Source organism: Vulpes vulpes, chromosome 10 (assembly GCF_048418805.1).
Source record: "Vulpes vulpes isolate BD-2025 chromosome 10, VulVul3, whole genome shotgun sequence".
Taxonomy (NCBI): domain Eukaryota; kingdom Metazoa; phylum Chordata; class Mammalia; order Carnivora; family Canidae; genus Vulpes; species Vulpes vulpes.
Window position 1 is genome coordinate 30158683 of NC_132789.1, and position 21368 is coordinate 30180050.

Here is a 21368-nt window from a genome sequence, read left to right on the forward strand (position 1 = left end):
GGACTCCATCCCAGGACCCCAGGATCATGCCCTGGGCTGAAGGCAGGCGCTTAACCACTGAGCCACCCAGACGTCTTGTATATTTTTTATTGGAGTTTGATTTGCCAACATATAGTAGAACACCCAGTACTCATCCCATCAAGTGCCTCCCTCAGTGCCTGTCACCAAGACACCCCATACCCCGCCCACCTCCCCTTCCACTACCCCTTGGTCATTTCCCAGTTAGGAGTCTCTCCTGTCTCCCTCTCTGATATTTCCCACTCATTTCCCCTCCTTTCCATGATCCCTTTCACTATTTCTTATATTCCCCGAATGACTGAAACCATATGATTGTCCTTCTCCTATTGACTTACTTCACTCAGCATAATACCCTCCAGTTCCATCCACGTCGAAGCAAATGGTGGGTATTTGTCGTTTCTAATGGCTGAGGAATATTCCATTGCATACATAGACCACATCTTCTTTATCCATTCATCTTTCGAAGGACACCGAGGCTCCTTCCACAGTTTGGCTATTGTGGACATCGCTGCTAGAAACATCGGGGTGCAGGTGTCTCGGTCCTTCACTGCATCTGTATCTTTGGGGTAAATCCCCAGCAGTGCCATTGCTGGGTCATAGGGCAGATCTATTTCTACCTCTTTGAGGAACCTCCACACAGTTTTCCAGAGTGGCTGCACCAGTTCACATTCCCACCAATAGTGCAAGAGGGTTCCCTTTTCTCCACATCCTGTCCAACATTTGTGGTTTCCTGTCTTCTTAATTTTCCCCATTCTCACTGGTGTGAGGTGGTATCTCATTGTGGTTTTGATTTGTATTTCCCTGATGGCAAGTGATGCAGAGTACTTTCTCATGTGCTCGTTGGCCATGTCTATGTCTTCTTTGGTGACATTTCTGTTCATGTCTTTTGCCCATTTCATGATTGGATTGTTTCTTTGCTGTTGAGTTTAATAAGTTCTTTATAGATCTTGGATACTAGCCCTTTATCTGATACGTCATTTGCAAGTATCTTCTCCCATTCTGTACATTGTCTTTTAGTTTTGTTAACTGTTTCTTTCGCTGTGCAAAAGCTTCTTATCTTGATGAAGTCCCAATAGTTCATTTTTGCTTTTGTTTCTCTTGTCTTCATGGATGTATCTTCCAAGAAGTTGCTGTGGTCAAGTTCAAAAAGGGTGTTGCCTGTGTTCTCTAGGATTTTGATGAATTCTTGTCTCATATTTAGATCTTTCATCCATTTTGAGTTTATCTTTGTGTGTGGTGTAAGAATGGTCTAGTTTCATTCATTCTTCTGCATGTGGATGTCCAATTTTCCCAGCACCGTTTATTGAAGAGACTGTCTTTTTCCAGTGGATAGTCTTTCCTGCTTTGTTGAGTATTAGTTGACCAAAGAGTTGAGGGCCCATTTCTGGGTTCTCTATTCTGTTCCATTGATCTATGTGTCTGTTTTTGTGCCAGTACCACACTTAGAACAGATTCTCTTAACTAATGGGGGTGGTGCAATGATGCCCATTTAGAGATGAGAAAATGGGAGGCTGGGGGCCAGGAGTGAAAAGCCAAGGCCACCCAGCAAGAACAGAAGATCAAAGGGAGGGCACCTTGAATCCCAACGCTCCTGACTTTTGAGGCTGGGGTAGGGAGTATGTCTTTCCCCTGTTGTGGGTCTGGGACCACTCTCCGCTCCCTGCACACCTGAGGTAAGGCCTTCCTTTGGGGGATCATCCCACCATCTGGGAAACTGCAGCCCTCCCACTCTGCTTTGCACCCCCTAGGGACTTCGGGCTTCTGCAGCAGCTCCTGAGGCCCTGACCCCAGGCTGTGGCCTGAGCCTCAGTTCCCTCAATTCGCTCCTCCAGAAAGTGGGGCTGATTTCTCTGTCCCTTGGTCTAACTGGGACAGTGACACCGTTTGGAAAGAGCTCTATATCTGGCACATGTGTGCCTGTGGATGTGAGCATGACTGGCCAGTGGGGTGAAGGGAAAGAGCTGTGCTATCAACAGTGCTAATGGCACTCAAGACCCCCCTACCACCCCAGCAGGTGTGTCCAGGAATGAGGGACCTGTTCTCAAAAGTTCTACCCCTAAGGAATCCCTGTTCCTTTTCTAACCCTGGTCCCTCACCTCTCCAGCCCTGGGGCTCCCCCTGCCCAGCCTGGAGCCAACTGCCAGGATGCTGGGTTAGGAGGATGAGATGAGCACAAGGACCTGCCTGAGGTTGAGTCCCGAGTCCCCTAGGAACCCTTTTGTCCCTCCACCACAAACTGGGAAATTACTGGAAGGACCATTGGTCAGACAGAAGGAACAGGGCATCTTGAAGCCCTGTGCCTGGCCGCACAGATGCTCCAACTCCTCCATCCGCCCATCCCCACCACTGTGCCATCCCGTCCCGACTTGGGTCATACCAAAGACTGACCACGCTTCTTCCAGAACACAAATTTATTTGGCATTTGAATGAAATGGTTCTCACAGCATCTTAAGAAAAGGATTAGTGCCAACCCAACCAAAAATAAACCCAAACTAAAAACCCTTAGTGAAAGGAAAACATAAAAAACAGGCATTGAGACAATGTACAGTATTGACTCCTTCCTCCACCAGGTAAGTCGGGTCCTGCGGGGGAAGGCTCCTCCCAAGAGCCTGGCCTGTACCTCTGGGGACCCAGTCTCTCACAGAAGCACAAGAGTCGTAGCTAGGGTTGGCCTCTGGATTCTTTGTTGGACCATGGAGCAGTCCGATCTTACAAAGGGTGGCAACAGGACAGGAGGCTGAGGACAGCCAGACAGACACTGGCTCCCCCCTTGTTCCTGGGCACCAACTCTTGCAGACACAGTAGGCAGGGGTCTGGAGCAGCACTGCACGCAGGCCTTCTGCCCAGCCCAAGGACACCAGTGGGCTGAACACCCTGGTGCTGGGACAGAGTCCTGGCCAGTCCAGAAGCAGGTCCACCGTTTCAGGCCACTCCCTGCTCAATACCTCCTGCATGCCTGATTGGCCCCAGCAGTCCTTCATCCCCAAAGGGTTTCCCAGTCCCCATGCATCTTGTGCCAACCCACCTGCCCTCTATATATGGTTCTGAGGCATGAGCCAGACACATGGGAGTTGTGAAGGACTCTCAGCCATAGAGGTCAAGCCCCTATGGGCTCCGCCAGGGTGGTCACTCCAAAGCAGACATGCTCAGGGCACTCACCTGGCTCCTGTAAGACCCGTGAATGCTGCTCTAGACCTCAGTTGCCCTGAGCCCAGCATGCTGGAGGCACAACAACCTTCCTGCTTTGTCTTCAGTGGCCAGTGTGTGAAACATGTACCCAGGACGCCTTTCTTGAAGTATCAGCCCTTTGGCAAGGGGAGCTCAGGCTTCCTTGGCATATAGCCTGCCTGCCTGCCTGAGGCCTGCCTCCAGCACTCTGGATCTTGTGAGCCCGGACAGGCAGTTCAAAATTCATACCTCTGGCCAGTTCTGTAGGGCAACTCAAAAATCTCATTCCATACTGGAAGAGTTCAACAGGTTTCCAATGGGAGAGTGTGAGAACACGCCTGGACTGCACTGTGCCACCGAGGTCTGTCACCACAAAGCACCACAGCAGCACTCACTTCTAGTCAACCCTCCTGTCACTGCACGCTCATCTGGAAAGGCTACAAAGGGGACCAGGAGCAGGGCTCCAGGATGCTCTGAGCCAAGGGGCAGAGGTGCAGACCTGGCCATGCCTCAGTGCCAACCACGATGTCACAGCAGGCCGAGGAGAATGGGGCCCCATGCTGAGTTCCGGTGTACCGCCACCTGCAAAAACTTGGGACACATATGTGCACACACACACACACACACACAGACATACACGCACACACAAAAAGAAAAGGTCCAGACATACAACGTAGAAAAGATATGGATGTGCTAAAAATCGCACAGAACCCGCTTAATCTCCAAACCTCAGAAATGCTAAAAGCCCCATGTCAGGAGACATGACCACTGCCCAGGAGCAGGCAACAGGGTCCCTTGGTCAAAAGGCCCCTGGGCAGGGTACCCAGCACCCCAAGCTGCTGAGGAGCACGGGAAGGTGGCATGCGGCCACTGAGCACTCGGCTCCAGTGGTGGTGGTGTGCAAGTGGACTTTCAGGAGATGGATACAGCCCAGGGCATTAATTTCAGCCACCCCTCCCCCAAAGAAACAACCCTTTATGGCACAAACAAGATGGGGTGGGGGGCAGGCCAGGCCCAGGGGCAAATTCAATAGGAGTGGGGGCTCCAGAGAGTAGCAGATAGGAGCTGGCCAACCCCCAATGGAGGATCTGGGGCCAGAACACTCATGCGTGAAGGGCCTTGGCCCAAATCCAGGGCTGCCTCCTGGGGGAGCCATGCACAGCAATGCTGGGGACAAAAATGAGAAGGTGGGGCCAGGACCTCCTGGCCCAGAACTGGGCTTCACAGAGCCCAGTTGGAAAGACAGAGTGAAGAGTTCAACCTCCTTCCAAGACCCCCTCTCAGGGCCTCGGGCACCAGAGGCCCAGGCCAGCCCCCAGCCTGGGGCAGGGTCACCTTGATGTTCATAGCTGGGGGGGGAGGGGGTGGTGGGGACCCTTGGAGCAATCGCTGTAGTAACCCCCAAGGCTGTCCACCCTGTGGCAGACCAAGTGCCTGGACAATACTGACAGTCCACAAACATAGCCATGCCTGGAAACACCCCTCCTGCCCCCTGGTGGCCCCCGGGCTCAGAGGCGGTTTGGCAGGCTCCCCTGGGTGGCATGCTCCGGCAAGCCAGCCCACCAAAGCCAGGTGTGGTCTGGCCTCTGCCCACACCCCTGGTGCCTTCTTTGTTCCCTACTTCTGAAACGTGTGATCTGAACTAACTTCATCATTCTTCTGCCACTTGTAAAGAAAAAGTCAGGGACCCAAAGCTGTGCATGTTCTTGGGAGCCCTCGAGACCTGGTGCCCAGTGTCTGCTCCCTCGGGAGGTCAGTGGGGTCTGTGCACGTGCACACTGGCAGCGCAGCTGGGTCCAGGCTCACTTGGGCCCTGTGAATCTCCCACGGGATCAATGTTTCTCAACAGCAAACAGGTGCTCTCTGGCCGTCGGGGCCGTGGGCTGGGCCGTCCTCTACACCACGGTACTGAGGGAACTGCGGCTGTGGCGGCCACCCCCTGGCAGTGCCTCTGTGGGGGTGCCTCCCGGGCCAGGGTCAGGGGGCACAAGCAGGGCACTGCTGCTGTCGGCAGAGTCTTCCAGATCTGCCAAAGAGGCCTCTGCGGCAGGCAGAGGGTGCTCCAGGCGCCGGGGAGACGCACCTTCACCGCCACCATCCCCCGGGGTTGGCGGCCTGGCGTCTGCTGGCTCAAAGGCATCATCGTCTGCAGGGAGACAGAAGGGGGTCAGCAGGATGGTGGGTCTGGCACAGGGGAGGAGTGGGGCTAGACAGAACCAGGGAACACTCCTGCTGTCTGAATGTTCCCACCAAGGTGTGAGTGGGGGGGGCAGTGTGCTCACCCCTCACCTTTGCACCTGGCAAGGTGCAAGGTGCCATGGTACAGCCACGAGCAAGCCATGCTGTGTGACTGCGGGGACAGGCTTTGACGGTCAGCCAAACAAAGTCAGGGGAGGGGGAAAATTCTTTCTGACTTGAGGGGAATCAAAGCAGGGCTCCTGTGACAGGAGGGAGCTCCGGGCTGGCCAAGGACAGGCTGTGGCTGGAACATGTGGATGGGAATGCAGGAGGCAGGCTCCGAGCACACAGCTCTGCAAACCTCATGGAGATATGCAGAAATCTTCGCTTTGAGGAAAACTCTGTGGCAGCCCAGTGCCTTCAGCATGCCTGCTCCCTGTCACTCTACCCTCGGAAGGCTCGGGCCATGGGGGCCCGGTGCGCACCTTCGCCTGGCGGCTTCCCCAGCCTCCGAGTCCCGGTACCCTGCCCCAGGGAGCATCTGCTCCGACAGCCTGCTCCATGCAGGTATCTGGGACCTGCTGCCCCCCAGCAGGGTCCCTGGCAGGAAGCCTATTCTACCTTGACCTCCTTGACAGCAGATTGGGATAATCGGATCAATCCAGGTCTTGCCTAGAGACCACAGAGAAGCAGGACTTGTGAACAAACAGGCCCCAGGACACCGGTTCTGCTGTGGCATGTGGGTGCGCGAGGAGTCGGCCACCTGGGAGTAGGGCACTGCCCACTGTCGTACCACAGGGGTGTGTGTTAGAGGGTGTTCACACAAAGGCAAATGGGATGAGACACTTGAGCTGCACACAGGGAAAAGGACAAGCCAGGCAATGGGTGGGGAACCTGGCATTCCCTCTGCGTTCCACAGCCCTGCAAGGAATGACTTTCCAGTATCAGATGGACAAGAGATTAATCGGGCCAGTGTCACAGGGCCTTCTTCCCACTTCACAGAACTGCTTCTGGACAGGAGGGAATGTCATGATGGTGTCTCCTCAGCCTACCACACATGTGTCTTTACAGCCGAGCAGTTGGCTCAGGGCGGGCCCCTGCACCTCTGGGCTAGCCCTGTCCCCACAACCACCAGCAACTGGCTCCCCAGCTCTCTGCAGAGCCCAGCTGAGTGTGCCTCAAGGGCCCCTTGCTAGCAGGTGTTCACCAGACCACCGCCAGCAGTCATTTGCACGTGCAGCCCTGGGAAGAGCCCGCCTGCTCTTCATCTGCACCACCACAGATGGTGGTTCCTTCCACTTTTGAGGGAAAACCAAAGGGAAAGCGGAAGGCCAGGAAAAAGTGGAGGCTGAGGGTCTTGTGGACTGGGGAGGGGGGCCACCGGGTCTCTGGCTACCCATGGTGGACGGTGAGTGACATGCTGCTCCCTGTCCCTGGGGGCGGGGGAAAGCACCTGCGGGGTCGTAGAACACGCTGTCGGGGTTGATGGAGGCCTCATAGGGCGGCGGAGGATCATCAGGCTGGTCGATGTCTGGGTACTTGTATGCGGTGTAGGGAGGTGGAGGGTCATGGAAGTGGAACGTGCCGCCCTCCCCGTCGTCAGAAAGGTGTAGTGGAGTGAGGCCAGTGCCGAACCCGTCTGGGCCATAATCAAAGCCAGGGATCCTCCGGCCAAGGTTGAAGTGGTGTACTGGGCAACCGCAGGGAGAAACAAGCAACCAAGTTGCTCAAAGACACATGGCTCAGCCCCCAAGTCAGCCACCCCTCTCTCAGGGCTGGCCCTGCCACCCCCCAGGCCCAGGGCATCAGGCTTCCTGTCACACTTGTGTGCCCAGCTGCCCACACAAGAGCCCTGAATCTCTCACCTGGACCCCCTTCAGTGCGGCCCTGCCCCTCACCCACATGTGACCTGTCACTCTGTCCTGCCCCTTCTGCTGCCCCGCCGTCACCACAGCCCTCCTCCAGCTTGAGGGTCTTTGTAGCTGGCATGGAGAGAGGGTCTGGGGAAGGACCGCGCCGGTTCAGTGCTGCCAGTGCAGTTGCGTCCCTCAGCATTCCCGCCACCTTGATTCAGACCTCGAGCCCCAGGGTCTGCATCCATCCCACTGTTCCCCACACGGACTGGGGAGCCTGGCTTGTTCACTGGGACAAGGGATTCCAGAAGCTCTACTAAGGGCACAGGCCACTGACTGCAGAGAACTCGAGCTGAGGAAGGCGAGTCACACCCTCAGCTGCCTAACAGTTTCGAGTGTCTGCTGCTCTGACCCCCTACCCCTGGCGGGTGGCCCACGGACAGTCCAGGCTACTGGAAAAGGTAAGAGGTGATCACCCATCTGAACACATGGCGGCTGCCAAGGGTCGTGCTTCCAGCCCTGGAACACCAGGGAACCCCGGGGGCAGCTGGCACTGAGGATGCGTCCCTCCGTCCACATGTCCAGAGCCTGATTTCAGGTCCTAAGGACAGTTCCTCCAGTTCCCCAGGTGTGCACTCAGCCCAGGAGCAGGTGAATAGGTGGGACAGGGAAACACCAGGGCACCCTTGTCAACATCCTCTCCTTCTTCCATGCCCCTTCCTGCTTTCTGTGCTTCCCACCGTAAAGGGGACACAGCCTAGGGTGGGGCCCTGACAGTGGCTGCACAGGCAGGGCCAGGCACACTCACAGTTGGCTCCAATCAAGGACTCAATGCGCTCCCGTCGCCTCTGGCGAAGCCGGTGGACCATGAAAAGGAGCAGTGACAGGATGAGGAAGGAGGAGATGCAGCTAACGATCAGACGCATCCCACTGGCCATGGAGTCAAACAGGCTGTTGCCATCTGTTCAAAGAAGAAAGAAAATGGCTGTTCACAGAAAAGAAGAGTCTGACCCCCCAGGGGCTTAGTGCTACGGAAAGGCCATGGCCCTTCACCACCAGGCAGATATGTGCACAAAACAACTTGCTTCCTGATTCCCTGCACTTGATGGTCTTAGAAGAGATGGCAGAAATCAAACAGCTCAAGGTCAAGAATACTGGGATATTACCAAAGGAGAGAAGCAAATCATGGGCCAGGAAAAATATTTTACCTTCCAGCCAAGCACTCCTAAGTTCCATGCGATGAGTCCCTTCTGCCTAAAAAGCTAGAGGGTGCTCTGTTACGGGCCTCTATGCCCCCAACCACACAGTACAAAATCAGGCACATGTGACCAAGCTCCAGACCCTAGACCAGGGTTGCTCACCTGGCGGCTCTAATTCCCAGGGAACATTGGGCAATGTCTGGAGACACTTTTGGTCATCATTAACCACTCGGGGGGTAGAGGCATTACTGGCATCTAGTACATAGAGGCTAGGGATACTGCTCCACATCCTGTTGAGCATAAGAAGGCCCTCACCACAGTGCTCCAAATGTTGACACTGCCAACATGGAAACACCCTGCCTTGCCCTGGTGCCCACCAGTGCTTGTTTAGTGCTTGCTGTGGAGGTGCTATGGGTGGGGCACACATGATCATCATGGGATGAGGTGTGAGGGAAGAGAAGTGCACCGGAGGAATGCCTACAGTGTAGGAGACATCTCCAGGGGCTCTCACCTAGATGAGATGGGCCACTCGCACCAAGTCACAGAATAACAGAACCATGAACTGGTCCCAGGAATACCTGCCTCCATGAAACCAGTGGGAAGGCCATGGAGACTTCAATGGAGGGACTGACCTGTAGCTACTGGAAACAGGACTCCATGTGGGTAGAAGGGCCAAGCACTGTCAAACACTGTGACAGCCATGTGGGCGGGTCCCCAACCACCAGCCCCAAGGAGACACTTCATGGCCAACATGGGTCCCATGTGAGAGGCTGCGCTCCCAGGGCCCTTCTACTGCTTCTGCTGGCCCAGTGTGCTCCATACCAATGGAGATGGTCTGAGTTCGCGCTTGCCCTCTTCCCACAGGGTCAGGAAGCTTCCCTCAAAGCTGCACTTATTGCTGACAACGCTTGGGATGAAAATATGTGGAAAAGACATCCTCTCACCAATTAGTTGCTTTTTTGGTGCCTCTAATCCTCGTCCAGTCTCAGGGGAACATTCTGTCTTTGTGGGAGGAAGTCTGTCAACTCAGGAGGCTGCTGATATGTCTGTTAATTGGTGGCCAGCTCAGAGATCCCAAGGGGGCACCTAAAGCAGCAGCCCCTTTGCAATGACTCTTACTAATCACTTCTAAAAAAAAACCTAAGGACACAGTCAAGGTCCCTGACCATCCCTCCATGGTGATTAGGAGGGAGGAAGCAACTCCTAGAAGAAAGCCACTTACACTCAGACACAAAGAAGACAGCACTGTCCTAGGAGCCAGAAGGCAACTTTTGGGTCCCTGGGACTCATGCCAAGACTGGTCTCTCTATGGGGCTCTGGACAATACCATGAGTGGGGTTGTCTTCTGTCTTCCATGCTACTGGTGCCCAGCCAGCCCCTGGGCCCCAGAGGACATGTCCTGCTGTGGTAGATGCTCTTGGAACTCAAAGTGCCCTGAAGTCCACCTGGCTTGACCCTTGGTCTGAATGCCTGAGCCATCCCAAGTCCTTTCTACATGGCTGTCCAGCCTGTGCATGAAGAACTCCAGTGATGACAAGCTCACCACTTCACTGAGTTTGGTTATGTGGTTAATAGTTTGAAATTTCCATCAGAGACAGCAGGTGAAGCAGAAGCTCAGCAGGAACTGGAGGGCAATGCCCTGGACTCTAACATAGGCTCTGTTCCTGGCAGCTACACAGTTGGGTACTCCATCTCACCTCTTAGAGCTTCATGATCCCATGACCCCAGGGCAGCAGCACAGGATGGGAGGAGAGAGCACTGTGAGAAGGGCAGTTGCTCTGCACCCAGGTCACTGCTCGGTGTTGGCAATTGTTATTTTAGTCTTTCATTAGGTATGGTACCCCACGTGTATTCAATCTGTTCCCCTAAATGACCAGTGTTGAACATCTTTTCAGCTGCTTGGCTGCCATCATGTACCTTCTTTGGTGAAGTCTCATTTTAAATCTTTTCCTCACTTCTAAATAGGGTGGTTTATTTTCTTATTGTTGACTTTTTAGAGTCTTTATATACTCTGAACACAAGACCTCTGATTTGTGTTTTGCAAATATTTTTTCTTTGATGGTGGCTCATCTTTTCATTCTCTTAAACAACCTTCAAAAGGCAGACGTTTTTATTTTATTTTTTTTAAGGATTTTATTTATTCATGAGAGACACAGAGACAGAGAGAGAGGCAGAGACACAGGCAGAGGGAGAAGCAGGCTCCATGCAGGGAACCCGACGCGGGACTCAATCCCGGGACCCCAGATCACACCCTGGTCCAAAGGCGGTGCTGAACCTCTGAGCCACCCAGGCTGCCCAAGGCAGAAGTTTTTAATTTTGATGAAGTGCAATTTATCAGTTTTTCTTTTTTGGATCATGGTTTTGATGTCAGCTACAAATGTTGCCTATCCCAAGGTCACAAAGATTTTTCTATGTTTTCTATTTTCTTTTAACAGACTTTACTTTCTTAGAGCATACATTTTCTTCTAGAAGTATTACAATGTGTGGTTGTACAGTTAGGTCTAAGACTACTTTGGGTTAACTTTTATACAGAGTAGAATGTATAGTTAAAGGTGTGTGTGTGTGTGTGTGTGTGTGTGTGTTTGCATATGGATGTCCAATTGTTTCAACACTATTTGTTAAAAGACTATCCTTTCTCCATTTAATTGCCTTTGTACTGTTGTGAAATATTAGTTGACCATGTAAGTGTGGGACTATTTCTAGACTATTCTGTTCCACTCATCTAGGTGTCTCTTCTTTTGATAATACCATACTGTTTTGATTATTTCGACTGTACAGTAAGTTTTTTTTTTTAAAGATTTTATTTATTTATAGAGACAGAGAGAGAGAGAGAGAGAGAGAGAGAGAGGCAGAGACACAGGCAGAGGGAGAAGCAGGCTCCATGCAGAGAGCCTGACATGGGACTCGATCCCGGGTCTCCAGGATCACGCCCCGGGCTGCCGGCGGAGCTAAACCGCTGCGCCACCGGGGCTGCCCTGTACAGTAAGTTTTAAATCTGGTATCATCAATCCTCCAACTTTGTTCTTTTCAAAAACTGTTTTAGCTATTCTAATACCTTTGCCTTTCTACTTAAGTTTTATTTAAGGTTGTGTTTTTTTTGTTTTGTTTTGTTTTGTTTTTAATTTTTAAGTAATCTCTACACCCAACGTGGACTTGAACTTGAACTCAAGAGTCATGTGTTCCACTGACTGAGCCAGCTAGGGCACCCCTCTACATAAATTTTAGAATCAGCTTGTCAATGTCTATAAAAGTAGTTTGCTGGAATTTGGGTTGGGACAGAATTATATTCACAGATAATTTGAGGATATTAACTGCCTAGTGATACTGAATCTTATGATCCATGAACATGGTAAACCTCTTCTTTTATTTACATTTTTTTTATTTCTTTCATAAGTATTTTATGGTTTGTAGCACACAGCTTGTGCACATATTTGTAAAGCTTATAACTTAGTAGTTTCATGTTTTTGGTGCTATTGTAAATGGTACTTTTCTTAGAAATTTCAATTTCCAACTGTTCACAAGTAGCATATATGTAAAAACAATAGAGCTTTAATATATTGACCTTGTACGTGGAGACCTTGCTAAACATACCTATTAGTTTTAGTAACTTTCCTGTAGATCCTCTGGGATTTTCTATGCAGATAATCATGTCATCTACTAAAAAAAGATGATTTCATTTTCCCTTTCTGGTCTGGATACATTTTCATTTTCTGGCACTGCCCTTTTCCTTCTGTACAACCTTGAATAGAATGGTGAGAGCAGACATTCTGTCTTGTTAAAGGGGATACTTTCCCAATGTCCCCAGTTTTGGTGGCAGTGTCTCTTTCCTTGTTGGAATAAAGACACTTCCCAGGAGAAAATGCTCAGCCTGGGAAGCAGTTAGGACCTGCAAAAGTAAGGCTGAAAAAGAGACCGGGAGACTCCCTGGATAAGTTGCTCAGATAAACAGCCTGTACTAGATGTGGTCTCATCCAGATGCCCTGAGAGCCCTGCTCTGTGAAGAAGTCCTTAGGGCTGGGCAGGCTCTACAGGCCTTATATAGTTCTGATCATTCTTACAAAGCCTGAATGGAGAGGTAAGGCAATACTGGCAGACTCCTAAGAAATGCAATGAGAAATCCAGGCGATGTGCTTATGGAAGCCAGAGTTTGACTCCTGTGGAAGGTAAGGAGCTGGAGGTTGAGAGTGATGTGTCCAGGACACAGGAGACCTGGTAAGCATCTAGTCAGTACTTGCCAGAATACTACATGAATGCACCTTATACAAGCAGATACAATCTATCCTGTAAGACAAGGAGGCCCAAGCTCCACGCTCCCTGGTAGGCTCCTCTACTCTCCACAGCCGACTGTACATGTGGGACATGTGCCAGAGTGCCTGATTCAGCCAAACTTCAGACACCCTCTGATACTGCTTTGACCTCTCCCTAGAAGCCCTCCTGGCATGCAGGGGCACTGACTACTCCCTACTTGATGAGAGCTCTAGCTGTTGTGGCCCTCAGACACCAACCAGTTCCAGCTCCTGTCCTACCAGCACTAGGCAAAACAGTTTCTCCTCCACAGGGGCCCTGGAGGATGGAGATGGTCACTATGCCCTGTCTGAGCTGCTCTTCTACAGGGTGCATGAGCTTAGGGACTTCCACAAGTCCCTATCCATGTCTCTCTCACACTGTCAAGATAAAAACAAATTCATGTTTTTGATTTACATTTCTCCTGTGATCATGAATTCAGAGATGCCAGCTACACTGGTGTGAAGAACAATTCAGTATGCTGCAGGGAATGTGATACAGACTAATGGTCCTATACACCAGATTGTTACCTGCTTTTTTTTTTTTTTTTTTGTAAAGGAAAAGAGGGCTATCTAGAGACCACATGTCTGTGCAGTGTCTAACCACAAAGCATCACCTGGTAGAAAGGAATTTTTTTTTCTCAAAAATGAGGGTAATATTTAATCTTTTTCTGAAAGATTTTATTAGTAAAAATCAACGACTATAAGCAATAAAAACTGTCATTACAAAAAAAAAAAAAAAAAAAAAAAAACCTGTCATTACTCTCCACATCACCAAACTCAGAGAAGAGCTCAAATGGGGACATAAGTCTTGAGAGGAGAAAGATCAGGTTCAAAGCCATCAGTTTTAGTGGATTCACTAACAAACACCCACATTAAACTTCAAGTTCACTGGTGTATGATACTTGTTACCTCCCTGAGCTGACACAAGCCAACCTGTAAGGTGGCAGAGAAGGCTGGGTCATATGACACACACATGCCCCCAAGACTATTGGGCCATCAAAGCTGGCAAGACAGCTCTGTGAACTAACTGCCACTGTTGCTATGCCATGTGCCATGAGCCCTCATGTGTCCCCACCAACTGAGAAAGCAAAGGCATATCTGGGCTCCAGGTCAGAACAGGGGGGTTGACTCATGACCCACCATCAATCTCACCTGGGTCCAGGCACATGAACTTGCAGCATTCCTTGGGGTCCTTGCGGTACTGCTGGCAGCCCTGGGGCCTCTCACAGAGGGCAGCCACACACATCTCGGGCTCCCCACCATGGCAGGTGCAGCTCAGGCACGGATCGTCTCCTTTGGGGGTGAAGTAGAACCCTTCATCCACCACATTGTCCTTGATGTCAACGCATGTTTGACCTGAAATAAGCACAAATATGCATTTTTGTATGCATTATCAGCAGAAGGAGCTCTGACTTTCTCCACCTGGGTCTAGGTGGCAGACATGACAACAGAGGAGTTAGCAAGATCAATCTGAAAGCCCTCCCAGTGCTGGAGTATGTGAGCCTGGTCCACAGGGAGTGACTGAGAGAGGTGACTACAGCTCACTGTTAGGGCAAAGCACACTTGGTCAGGGCACACATAGCCAGGAGCCCAGACAGCTAGCAGAGAGAGGAGTACTAGATTCCAGGGGAACGCCCGTGGAGAAATGTTTGCTTTCAATTGTCTGCCTAAGCAGTGTACTTAAAGATTTCTTCAATTTTAAGATGGAGCTGCAATACATATTAATCATTTTATGACATATTTGAGAATGTGTCTCCAATGATTCTCCCAAGAAGCTGCTGGTTCTATTTGTAAAAACAGTCCACTAGTCTCAACACACATGGTAAACTGTGCAGAGCTGACTTAGGGCTAGAGGAAGAGAAATGGCCAAGGCCAGAGACAAGAGAGAGCTGAAAACTCAAAGCCCTAAGCCAGCCCCAGACACAACAGAAGCCTGGAAGAAGGGAGGAGGGATGAGGCAGGGGCAGCTCTCCAAAAGACACATGCTCAGTTGAAGGCAAAGGGAAATGAGAAGAAGTTTGTTTGACTTTTCTTTTCTTTTTTTTTTTTTTTTGTTTCACTTTTCAAATGGAGTAGGGATATCTAAAAAAAAATCATCAGAAATCCCACAACCACAGGTCTGTGCCTCACTTAAGACTGGAGTTAAATCTACATAACTCATGTGGTCAAGAATTTGCAGGGCAAGAAACACATAGAATTATTCTCTGCTAGAATAGAAAGAAAAGGGATGAAGAAATGAGCAACCCTCAGAGAAACATGGGATACCATCGAGTGTACCATTATACACGAAATGGACTTACCAAAAGGAGAAGAGAGTAGAAGGAGCAGAAAAAAGTATCTGAAGAAATAATGGCTGAAAACTTCCCAAATTCATAGAAAAACAAAACCTTTAAAGGTAGAAAGCACAACAAATTACAAGTTGGATAAATGTGAAGAGCCTAAACATGTCAGACACATACATCATAGTAAAAGTGCTAAAGTCAAAGAAAAAGTGAAAGCCTTAAAAACAGTGAGCCAGAAATGACTTGTTACCTATTAAAAGAACCCCCACAAGACTTACAGCTGACTTCTTAGCAGAAAGAACAGGTGAGAAGGCCTCTGTATGTCTTGATAACATACTCAAGGTGCTCAAAAAAACCCCTGTCAACCAAGATTCCTATATCCAGTAAACCTAGCTTTCAAAACTTAAAGGCAAAATAAAGACTTTCCCCAGACAGACAAGACCTGAGAGAATTTATTGCTCTTACATTTGCCTTTTAAGAAATACCAAAGGAAGGATGCGTGGGTGGCTCAGCGGTTGAGCACCTGCCTTTGGCCCAGGGCGTGATCCTGGAGACCTGGGATCTACTTATTTATTAATTAATAAATAAAATCTTTAATAATAAAAAAAAAGAAATACCAAAGGAAATTCTTTTTATCCCAAAGGAAATTCTCTCTCTTTTTTTTTTTTTGAGAGAAAGTGCCCATAGGGAGGGAGGAGGGGCAGAGAGAGGGAGGGAGAATCCTAAGCACACTCCGTGCCCAGTGTGGAGCTTGATACAGGGCCCAACACGGGGCTCTATCTCACAACCCTGAAATCATGACCTAAGTTGACATCAAGGGTCAGATGCGTAACCAACTGAACCACCCAGGCACCCCACCCCAAAGGAAGTTCTTAAAGTTTTTTTTTTAAGATTTTATTTATTCATGATAGACACAGAGATAGAGAGAGGGAGGCAGAGACACAGGCAGAGGGAGAAGCAGGCTCCATGTTGGGAGCCCGATGCGGGATTCGATCCCAGGACTCCAGGATCGTGCCCTGGGCCAAAGGCAGGTGCTAAACCGCTGAGCCACCCAGGGATCCCTGGAAGTTCTTAAAGTTAAAAGCAAGTGATCCTCAGAGAGGAATTTGAATCCATAAAAAAAAAAACCCAAAAAGCACTAGAATAGATAATTGTGTAATTATGAAAAACAATATAAATGAGTATTTTTTTCCTCTTAATGATTAAAAAGGCAACTGTATAAAATACTGTGTTTAGAGATGCCTGGGTGGCTCAGCAGTTGAGCATCTGCCTTTGGCTCAGGGCATGATCTCAGGATCCCAGGATTGAGTCCCACTTAGGGCTTCCTGCATGGAGCTTGCTTCTCTCTCTGCCTAGGTCTCTGCCTCTCTCTCTCTCTCTCTCTGTCTCTCATGAATAAATAAAAAGTTAAAAAAAAATAATGTGTTTATAACATAGTATCAGACCTCTAACATATAGAAATGTATTTTTTTTGCTAGTAAGCCCAAAGGAGATATGTGGAATAAAAGCCGTTTTAGGCTAAGGAAATGACTGGAGATGGTACTTAACAACAATGTATTGGTAGTTTACAGCACTAACAGACCTAGTGTGTATAATAATACCACAGAAAGAAAGAAAAGAAAAACAATTTTAAGAGGTAACTTCCACATATCACGGAAATGCACCTAGTATCAATCTGATGCTAACCTGAATAAAATGTATATGTATATATACATGGAATTAGTAGTAATAGTTGCACTTACCTGTGAATATACTAAAAAGCACTGAATGATACAGTTTACATGGGTGAATGGTAAAGTATGTGAATTATATCTCAATAAAGCTGTTAAAATAAAGAGATGATAGCTGAGATCTTCCCATAATTAATAAAACACATAAATCCCCAAGGGTCCTAAAAGGACCAATAAAAATAAATCAATAATTAGACACAATGTGATAAAACCCCAGTGTATTAACAAAGAGAAACTCTCAAAAGCAACAAGAGATGACGATTACCTACTGTTCTATGTTCTTTTAGGCGATGGTCAGTCCGGTATGGCCACAAGAGAGGCATAAAGGAGGTACAGGAAAGCAAAGTGTATTATATTCATAGGCCCTGGACCGACAGAGTCACTGCACACCAGGAAGGATCACACAGGAAGAACACCAAGGGTGCCACTTAACCAAGTGGGCAGGGAGCAGAGAAGGAGCAAGGACCCCACAGCAAGTGCTTTGTGGGGAGTCAGAATGGAGTACACAACCAAAGGCATGAAGAAATCTCACTGGAACACTTGACTTGATCATTATTAGGTCACAGTCATGAGAGGGCAAGAAGGGGAACTTATGGCAGAGGCCAGCCTTATCATACATGGGGCACCTGGCCACCTGGACGGGGTCCTTACAGCCTGTTTGTGGATGGACCAGGATGATAAAGAGTTTTTGAATTTGTAATACATCAAACAAACGAAGAAAAGGTATATGACAGTTCAGAGCAAGGAACAGGCAGAAACAATAAAATAGCACCTTCAAAGTCTTGAGAAAAAGTAACTGTTAATCAACAAATCTATACCCATCTAAACTAACATTCAGGGTTAAAAAATACAGACTTTTCATTCAGAGAGTGAAAGGGTGTAGTACTAACAACACAACCTCATCTCAAAGAGCTTCTGAAGGCTGTATTTGAGGAATAAAAAGCTGAACCCAGAGAGAAGTGGGATATAGGAAGAAATAATAAAGACAATGATGAACACCTGAGGAAAGGTGCCTAAATGCTGACTTCATAAAACAAGTGATTCGAATTTCAAGAAGTGTAAACACAAAGTAAAACTAAAATAATGGACAAATGTAAGTCAGAACCTGGGGAACAACTGGAGCTAAAGCAATATAGAGCTTTTGGTGCCTTTTATTTTAAAACTTTTTTTCAGGTGCATAGGGACATGTGTCTTCTCCAGTGTCAAAAAGTGGCCCTTCCAAGAACTGAGCTTTTGAACTGAAATTCATTCAAAAGTGCACTTGTCCTCAGCAGCCTGTGAAGTCCCTCATGAATTCATCATCTAACGAAGGGGAGGCATACCCAAGTTGCAGACTCAGGGCATATGCTCTGCAGAATTGTAAGAAAGATAAGAGTTGGTTTTAACCATCCTCCCAATGTCCCTTTTTAAGCCTTCTTAAAAAGGTGGTTTGCACAGTGAGTAGAAATTAGGCTTCTCTGCAGTCTAGATCTTCACTCAATCAGTGAATACAAAATGGCACTGGCCCACTGGAAATTATGGACTCCATTATGGAGAAAAAAGATTACTTACTGAGCAGCAAATTCCAAAAATTTCTAATTTGGATCTTAGTGCTGACCTCTCAATATAGGGTCTTTGTAGGAACAAAGGAAGTTAGAGACCTTGACTATCTTTAGATTTAAAAATATAAATCAATTATGCCTTTCAAAAATGTAAGGGTAGGGATCCCTGGGTGGCGCAGCGGTTTGGCGCCTGCCTTTGGCCCAGGGCGCGATCCTGGAGACCCGGGATCGAGTCCCACGTCGGGCTCCCGGTGCATGGAGCCTGCTTCTCCCTCTGCCTGTGTCTCTGCCTCTCTCCTCTCTGTGTCTCATGAGTGGATGGATAAAATCTTTAAACAAACAAACAAACAAACAAACAAAAAAAAAAAATCCAAAGTCTGGCTATTAAGCCTCTTATTGTAACACCATTTTGCACCCACCACTGCAAAAGAAGTAAAACTTTTTAAAAAAATTTTTTAAATTTTATTTATTTATTTATGATAGTCACACACACAGAGAGAGAGGCAGAGACACAGGCAGAGGGAGAAGCAGGCTCCATGCTCCGGGAGCCCGACGTGGGATTCGATCCTGGGTATCCAGGATTGCGTCCTGGGCCAAAGGCAGGCGCTAAACCGCTGCGCCACCCAGGGATCCCCCGCTGCACCACCCAGGGATCCCAAAAGAAGTAAAACTTTAAGCAAAACCAACAAAAACTAATATGGATAAAAGGAATCATTACATCATGATAAAAAGGTTCAATTCAGGCAGATATTATAAGTACTTGTGCCCCCAATAACATGCTCTCAAGACAGATAAAGCTAAAATTAGGGAATTATCAGGGAAAAATGGATGAATGAATCAACATCCAGAGTGAGAGATTAAACTACATCTCTTTTAACAATTACTATACCCATATAGTCAAAACAGACTTGCTATCAATAAGCCTGAGCTAATAAATGTATAAAAAATCCTACCGCCAAGAGTTTAAGCACATGAGGAATACTAATAAAACTCCTAACAATAGAACATAAATATCATGTTATCTAACCACAATACACATTAGCCACTAAACTAAATTTGAGACTATAAATACAGTATATGATCTATGACTAACCCATGATAAGAATGACTTCGCGGAAGGGGAAAATACACAGACTAGTTAGGGACAGGAGGCATCTTCTGAGGGGCTGGAAATATTCCACCTCTTGATTTGGGAAATGGTTACACATGTATACAAATTCAACAAACTTGCTCTTAAGATCTGTGTACTTCATCGTTTGTAAGTACAGGGAAAATTAAACTTTAATGCCTTATGTTAGAAAAAACTAAAATTTAAGGAGATAAGGGCCTAACTCTAGAAGAAAAAGAAAGCGTAAACCTAATGAAAGTAAAAGGATGGAAACTGACAGTAGAAATTAATGGCACAGAAAACAGATATAAAACAATGAGAATCAATTACTATCCAAAGCTGGTTATTCACAAAGATGAATCAAAGAGCCAAATCTTCAGTAAGACTAATCAAGAAAAAAGAAAGAATAATGTAAATATTATGTATAAATAATATTAGGAATCAAAAGGAGGTCATAATGATATACAAATGCTTCAAAAATTGTAAAAGAATGCTGAGAGAATTATATGAGAATGAAGTAAAAAATTCAGACACGTAGGCCAATGCCTTAGGTAAACAGGACTTACCAAACTGACTGAAAAAGAACCAGAAAACTTGAATATGTCTATAATCATTAAGACTAAATTAGTATCAAAAATCTATATCCAAGATATATATATATATATATATACACACACGCATGCACACATGCATGCACACATGCACGCACACACACGTCTTAGCTCTGTCCACTGAAAGGGCGTTAAAGCCATGAGCATAATTAGTGCCCAGGTCCTCCAAGGCTTGGGAAAAGGTTGAATCCAGAGAGTACAAGATGAACTAGAAAAAGAAAGCAAACAGAAGGAAATAATAAAGAGAAATAATCAGTGAAATTGAAAATAGAGAAAAATCAATTATACAAATAGCTGGTTCTCAAGAAAATGAACAAAATTAATAAACCTCTAGCAAGACTGACAAAATCAAAATTGGATAAACACAAATCACCAATAGCAGGAATGAAATAGGGGACATCACTATAAATCCTGCAAAGATAAGAAAATTAATAAGAGAACGCTATGAACAACTCTATGCCCATAAATTTGAGTACTTAGAAGAAATGGATAATTCTTTGAAAACCAGAACCTACCAAAAATTCACTCAACATGAAATAGATAATCTGAACAGTCCGATAACAATCAAATAAGTTGAATTCATAATTTAAAAACTCCCCCAAAAAGAAATCTCAGGCCTACATGGTTTCACTGGAGAATTCTTCCACTACAGAGAGTGGTTGCAAGTTATTATAAAGGAATAATAGGGAGGCTCCTTATGGTGCTGGAACTACTCATATCTTGACTGTGTTACAGGATCCTACACAAGAAATAAAATTCTATAAACCCCTCTTTCTCTCTCTCTCTCTCTGACACACACACACAAAAAAAAAAAAAACACACACACACATACAAGTAAAACTGGAGATAGCTGAATAAAATCAGTGGATTGTGTACAACTCAATATCTGGCTATGATATTACACTATAGTTTTACAAAATGTTCCCATTTGGGGAAATCAGGCAAAATGTATAAGGGAGCTTTTTATTTCCTTTAAATGCATCTGAACCTACAGGATCTCAATAAAAATGTCAATTTAAAAAAAAGGCAAGCAGGGATCCTTGGGTGGCTTAGCGGTTTGGCGCCTGCCTTCCGCCTAGGTAGTAATCCTGGAGTCCCGGGATCAAATCCCACATTGGGCTCCCTGCATGGAGCCTGCTTCTCCCTCTCTCTCTCTCTCGCTCTCTCTCCCTCTCTGTCTCTCATGAATAAATAAATAAAATCTTTTTTTTAAAAAAAAGGCAAGCAAAAAAAAAAAAAGGCAAGCATAAATGGGTCAAATTAAGCATAAAAATAAATAATGGTACTCATGAATTATTTATTTTTTATTTTTTTTTTTAAATATACTTTATTATTATTTTTTTATTTATGATAGGCACACAGTAAGAGAGAGAGGCAGAGACACAGGCAGAGGG

At 47.1% G+C, this 21368-nt stretch overlaps 1 protein-coding gene across 9 annotated transcripts in view; it reads right to left on the minus strand.

The window, feature by feature from the left end:
- Positions 1-2414: 2414 nt before the first annotated feature.
- DGCR2 (DiGeorge syndrome critical region gene 2) overlaps positions 2415-21368 on the minus strand; it is a 99336-nt gene continuing 80382 nt past the window's right edge. For all 9 annotated transcript variants that reach the window (XM_072723465.1, XM_072723464.1, XM_072723466.1 and 6 more), the window contains 4 exons: positions 13855-14058; positions 8026-8178; positions 6818-7054; positions 2415-5332 (listed from right to left, as the gene is read on the minus strand). In XM_072723465.1, the coding sequence (XP_072579566.1) occupies positions 5082-5332; positions 6818-7054; positions 8026-8178; positions 13855-14058 (845 nt within the window). In that variant the 3' untranslated portion in view covers positions 2415-5081. The remainder of the gene's footprint in view (positions 5333-6817; positions 7055-8025; positions 8179-13854; positions 14059-21368) is intronic.